This window comes from Parasteatoda tepidariorum, chromosome 2 (genome assembly GCF_043381705.1).
Source record: "Parasteatoda tepidariorum isolate YZ-2023 chromosome 2, CAS_Ptep_4.0, whole genome shotgun sequence".
Taxonomy (NCBI): domain Eukaryota; kingdom Metazoa; phylum Arthropoda; class Arachnida; order Araneae; family Theridiidae; genus Parasteatoda; species Parasteatoda tepidariorum.
Genome location: NC_092205.1, coordinates 90,093,475 through 90,100,003, shown reverse-complemented (window position 1 = coordinate 90,100,003; position 6,529 = coordinate 90,093,475). Strand labels below are relative to the sequence as shown.

The window sequence follows — 6,529 nt, the reverse complement described above, 5'->3', positions numbered from 1 at the left end:
TTGAAACTTATCAATTCTTTCATAATATTGCTAATCAATTTTTCAAAAAAGGAAGAAGAAAAAAAAGCAGGTGCAACCTAATTGCTGACTGCATTAAAACTCTTATAAAATACTAGATACAAGTACTTAAATCTTCAATAACTTGTAAGTAACAACTTTAAAATTTTATTTATAATTAAGAAGTAACATTTAATTTGAATGACTTAATTTTGTGTGAAATAATTGCAACATATTATGTAATTTGAAAAACAAAGGGAAATAATCCAGGATTCAAACCATTTTAATTTTATTCACTTAAAAGTAATACAAACAAATTTAATTCTCTTTCTTCCTCTCTTAATTTTGTAAAAACATCAAGAAAAAAAATTTTTTTTTTAACCACAACTATCTGTTAACAGATGTCACAATTTTAAGAAATTTTTGTATCTTTCCTACAAATAAGAAACACTTATTTCAAGCAAATTTTGTTGTCTGATAGATATTTCCCTGCTTTATTTGCAGGATACAACTTCTGTCACTCGTGTTATAATATTAATATAAGCCATTCTACTAAAAGCAACGCTTTTTTTCTACAATGGAAAGCTCGTATGGGTTATTTACGAAACAAAGCGCATGTGTCCACATGACTTCAAAAATGCAACGCAAATTAATGCTTGTTTTCTTTTTTTGCATTTTTATCTCTCTGATTGAACCATTGCTTGACATGCTCTGGAAGATATTTTCTTCCTTCAAAACTTATCGGTTTCTTGTTTACTTTAGAATAATTTAAACTTGTGGAATAATCGCTTGCTTTAAACTTCTGTGACTTTCCTGAAGTGGTCTGAATTTCGCAAATATCGCCAGACGAGAGATCTTTGGACTTTTGTGGAAGGATTTCATCATCCTTGGTAGAAGAATTGATACAATTATTGCCTTCCTGTTCGCCATTAATATCAATTGCGTTTTTAGTTGGCGATGATTTGTTTTCTAACTTTGTGTCTCCATGGAATTCGCCATTTTCTAGTGACGCATTATTTGTTCCTTCTCTTTTAAGTACATTATTATACTTATTTCTAATTTCGTTTTCCCTAAGATCCAGCCACTTTTCTTTCTCTTCCAGTTGTTTTTCTTTCTTCCTCAAATTTTGGCTTTTCATGGTCATCCAGTATTCTTTTTCGTGCAGTTTCTTAGCCTTGGTGTACAAGTTGTATTCCCAATTAATGATATCCATTTTTTTATCATCCAAACTTCGGAAACTCTCGTCCAACTGCTGTTTCTTGAAACGCAGAAAACTCTGCAAAATAGCCATTTTTTGTTGCTCCTGTTTCATAGTATAAATTTTATCACGCAACAACAGGATCTTTTCCTTCAGGTTTGTGTCATTGCAGCCCTCTGAGCTGATTATTTCATGAACACCACTTCTTGGATCTTTTGCTCTCAAATCTGAAATAAATATATATGTATATATATACGGTCCCTGACCAAATTATTAGACGCACTATAAGATTCTATGTAAAATCTTAATTATCAGGTGATANCACCACTTCTTGGATCTTTTGCTCTCAAATCTGAAATAAATATATATGTATATATATACGATCCCTGGCCAAATTATTAGACGCACTATAAGATTCTATGTAAAATCTTAATTATCAGATGATACTATACAGCTGTATTGTTTTTACGCAGCTGAAACCGGTTTGCACTTGTTTACGTTCGTGTATTAATTGGTTAATACACGAACGTACATTATACATTGTAATGAAATACGTTAAAAATAAATACAAATAGGAGGTATATGAAAAATCTCCTGANGGCCCAGTCATATGCCTTTTTCTGTATTCTTACGCCTCATCAATTTATTTATTACTCATAGCAAATCGTTTAATCTTTCCTTATATGGAAGTGAAAGATCTTAAAATAACTTCTCTTTTGAAGTATAAATCTAATTATTATTCATTGGCATGTTTTTAGTCTTGAAGTCCCAAAATAGAACTTCTATCCTTATCTTTTACTAAAGATATTTTATGAAAAGGAATGAAGTTTTAACGCTTTTATTAATACAAAAGTATTTAATTTTTGTATTACATATATATATATATATATACAGTAAGCGTTTGAAGTGGAAGTGACACACAGTGAAGGGCGGCCCACCCTGCTTACCCCTTTGATCCCAATAAATGCGCTTTTTCACTACGCTACATTTCAGTAACAAGGTGGTACAAACTTGCAAGGAGAAATAGTTAGTAAGATTTTCAGAAACAGCGGTATCAGAGAGGGGAAAAGTGTGAAGTGTGGGTAACGTTAAAACACTTAATTTATAACCGTCGTTGAACAGCCGACCCAATTTTTGGGTTTACGACTTCTAATATTCATCTCCGTAGCCTTGTAATTTTGAACCCAAGCCAATCCAGAAAACAAGGGAACTCCCGGATCGAGTATTGGGAGAAATTTGCCTTCGCGGAGGACTTTTGATATAGATAACCCGCATTTGCGTTACATGGAGAGGAAGACCACGAGAACCTTCCACGGTTAGCCTGACGACAAGGGGAGTCTAACCCATGATCCGTCTACCACTGAAGATATTTCACGTCAGAACTGTGTAAAACACTTATTGTATTTAGAAAGAGTATTACGGCCGGGATAGCCTGGTCGGCAGGGCGCTGGGGCCTATGTCCGAGGGTTCGAACCACGCCGGCCGGAGACTCCCCGCGTAGTAAATAGTGACTGATGCACGTTAAATCTGTCGAGTCGCAAAGTCCTCCATGTTCCCATAACAAATCGATACCTCTAGGGCTACTGGATTGGAGATCTATCGTTCTCTGATCCAATTCAAAAATTACGATCTGTGGATGAATGAATGGATCCGCCCTATAAACGGGTGTGATGTGTGTGGCTGAAGACGAATTCTTGGTGGTAAATGGCGCCACTGAAAAACAAGAAACGCACCTTCTGCCTTAAATTTGCTCGATTTCACCAAGCAGGCTTGATAGTGTGGCAAGTGACATTAGAAACAACAACAACAGAAAAAGTATTAAACGTTACCATTTAATTGCTGAGAGTCAGCTTTATCGTTCGGTTGTCGGGAGTTCTCTTCTGCATTTCCTTTATCAGTTGGAGGATGAATAGTTCCTGGATCTCCAGCTGGCGAGAATCCAATACTTTTGTCCATATTCTAGCAAGAAAAAAGCAACTTTACCCATCACGATACTTTTCCTTTACCCGGGAGCAAGCGAAAAATTCCCAAATAATGCAGAATTCCGCCTAATTTCTTGCAATCATAAGAGGAACGTTAGTTAGGGGCCACATTCTTTTATCTTTAAATTCATTCAAAACAAAGCACGTTTTCCTTTCTTTCTTCCATCTTAATTTTTGTTTTAAAAAAACGATGAAAATTTGGGATTTTAATCCATAACAATTCGTTAATATTTGTTGATAGTTGAACTTCTTTTGTGTACTTTTAATAAATATTTGTTTATAGTTGAACGTTTTCGACTTTTATTCCGTCGACTGTTTTGTCATTCGCTTCGCTTGGCGACATTGCGAACGGAAAAATACCAGTATCCCATATAATTTCAGTAAAGAGTTTAGATATAAACTTAGTTGCAGGTTTAAAAAAGAAGAAATTGATAGAAACAATGCTATGAATGCTTTTGTATCTGCATGTAATAATTTTGAAATGTATTTTACAATTTCTCTAAATTAAAAATATAAACAAAGGTAGAAAGTCAGTCATTGTTCGCTCATCTGACGTTATAGCTATGAATTGTGCACTGTGAAATTCTCTTTTCTTAAGTTCCAGATTTGAAAAGTTATTTAATTGGCGGGTGNTTAGATAAAATTTTTTTTCTCGTATATTTTTTATTTATTCAAATATAAAAGTATTTATATATCTTTCCATTAAGAAAGTAAATTTTAAATAAAAATAAATAATAATAAATTACATTTTACTTTATTTTGTTAAATTAGAACTAAAAAAATTATCGTATTTTATTAATGTATATTTGAAATTGAATTTCTTTTTAAAAATGATTGTTTTTCTTAATTTTTTTAAATTTATTTTCAAAGATTTTTTTTTAAGGGAGCCCTTAATTATTGGGGGCCCGAGGCCATGGCCAAGTCTGGCCTAATGGGTAATCCGGCCCTGGGGAGGGGGGGGGGGAGAAAAGCCAGTTTCCTGAGCAAAGAGATCGATAGATTAATATTTTTTGCGACAGCTTAAAGTTTTGAAATAAATCATGTTTATAAATTATATTTTGCTATGTAGTACTGTTTTATTATCAAGTTAAGCTTGATTCCTTTAAGAATTTTTCATGATTATTAAAAAGAAGTAAAAAATATATTAAAACTTTTGCAATTTACCTCACATCAGAAGCCGACAGTTTGAACAAAAACATGTAAAACTGTGAATGGGCATTCTTTTGAGCGAATATCAAGCCCTGTGTTAATAATATTTCTCTATGTAAATAATAATAATTTCTAAAACTAAACAGATGGCGCTCTGCGCAGCAATGTGAAATCATATCATTAATTGTAATCTGTTTCCTCCATGCCACTGTATCATCACCATCATCCGTGTTTGTTATTAAATATATTTTATGTTAAACGCGTTTTGTAATGATTAAGCCCCGAGATCATTTCACCGTATTTAACACCCTGCCTATTGCTTGAAATACACAACATAAAAATTGCATTCAGTTAAAAATTATCTTTCAATAATTCAATTTCGCAGAACAACTTACAATAATATAAACCTAAAATTTAAGTATCTAAGCACCTTTGCCTTTTTTTCTGGGGTGGTTCTTTTTTTTACAATTTAGCGCGAAGAAACTTGTTTTTTTTTTTTTTTTTTTTTTTTTTTTTTTNTTGAAGTATAAATCTAATTATTATTCATTGGCATGTTTTTAGTCTTGAAGTCCCAAAATAGAACTTCTATCCTTATCTTTTACTAAAGATATTTTATGAAAAGGAATGAAGTTTTAACGCTTTTATTAATACAAAAGTATTTAATTTTTGTATTACATATATATATATATATATACAGTAAGCGTTTGAAGTGGAAGTGACACACAGTGAAGGGCGGCCCACCCTGCTTACCCCTTTGATCCCAATAAATGTGCTTTTTCACTACGCTACATTTCAGTAACAAGGTCGTGCATACTTGCATGGAGGAATAGTAAGATTTTCAGAAACAGCGGTATCAGAGAGGGAAAAAGTGCGGAGTGTGGGTAACGTTAAAACACTTATTTTATAACCGTCGTTGTACAGCCGACCCAATTTTTGGGTTTACGACTTCTAATGTTCAACTCCGTTGCCTTGTAATTTTGAACCCCATCCAGAAGACAAGGGAACTCCTGGATCGAGTATTGGGAGAAATTTGCCTTCGCGGAGGACTTTTGATAGAGCTAACCCACATTTGCGTTACATGGAGAGGAAGACCACGAGAACCTTCCACGGTTAGCCTGACGGCAAGGGGACTCTAACCCATGATGCATCTACCACTGAGGATATTTCACGTCAGCACAGTGTAAAACACTTATTGTATTTAGAAAGAGTATTACGGCCGGGATAGCCTGGTCCATAAGGCGCTGTGCCCATGTTCGAGGGTTCGAACCACGCCGGCCGGAGACTCCCCGCGTAGTAAATAGTGACTGATGCACGTTAAATCTGTCGAGTCGCAAAGTCCTCCATGTTACCATAACAAATCGATACCTCTGGGGCTACTGGATTGGAGATCGATCGTTCTCTGATCCAATTCAAAAATTACGATCTGTGGATGAATGAATGGGTCCGCCCTATAAACGGGTGTGATGTGTATGGCTGAAGACGAATTTTTGGCCGTAGATGGCGCCACTGAAAAACAAAAAACGCTCCTTCTGCCTTAAATTTGCTCGGTTTCACCAAGCAGGCCTGCTAGTGTGGCAAGTGACATTAGAAACAACAACAACAGAAAAAGTATTAAACGTTACCATTTAATTGCTGAGAGTCAGCTTTATCGTTCGGTTGTCGGGCGTTCTCTTCCGTATTTTCTTTATCAGTTGGAGGATGAATAGTTCCTGGATCTCCAGCTGGCGAAAATCCAATACTTTTGTCCATATTCTAACAAGAAAAAAGCAGCTTTACCCATCACGATACTTTTCCGTTAGCCGGGAGCAAGCGAAAAATTGCCAAATAATGTGGAATTCCGCCAAATTTCTTGCAACCATAAGGGGAACGTTTGTTAGGGGCTACATTCTTTAATCTTTGAATTCATTAAAAACAAAGCACGTTTTCCTTTCTTTCTTCCATCTTAATTTTTGTTTTAAAAAAATGATGAAAATTTGGGATTTTAATCCGTAACAATTCGTTAATATTTACTTATAGTTGAACTTCTTTTGTATACTATTAATAAATATTTGTTTATAGTTGAATGTTTTCGACTTTTATTCCGTTGACTGTTTTGTCATTCGCTTCGCTTGGCGACATTGCTAACGTAAAAGTTCCAGCATCACATATAATTTCGATAAAGAGTCCAGATTCAAACTTAGTTGTAGGTTTTTAAAAAGAAGAA

At 34.5% G+C, this 6,529-nt stretch overlaps 1 protein-coding gene across 5 annotated transcripts in view; it reads right to left on the bottom strand.

The window, feature by feature from the left end:
* Positions 1 to 269: 269 nt before the first annotated feature.
* The window catches only part of LOC107440334 (putative leucine-rich repeat-containing protein DDB_G0290503), a 45,885-nt gene continuing 39,625 nt past the window's right edge, over positions 270 to 6,529 (bottom strand). For 4 of the 5 annotated variants that reach the window (XM_071177887.1, XM_071177886.1, XM_071177885.1 and 1 more), the window contains exons 9-10: positions 3,025 to 3,154; positions 270 to 1,422 (exon numbers count right to left, since the gene is read on the bottom strand). In XM_071177887.1, the coding sequence (XP_071033988.1) occupies positions 647 to 1,422; positions 3,025 to 3,154 (906 nt within the window). In that variant the 3' untranslated portion in view covers positions 270 to 646. Of the gene's footprint in view, positions 1,423 to 3,024; positions 3,155 to 5,948; positions 6,079 to 6,529 lie in introns of all 5 variants that reach the window. The other variant, XM_043054456.2, reaches the window with a different exon arrangement.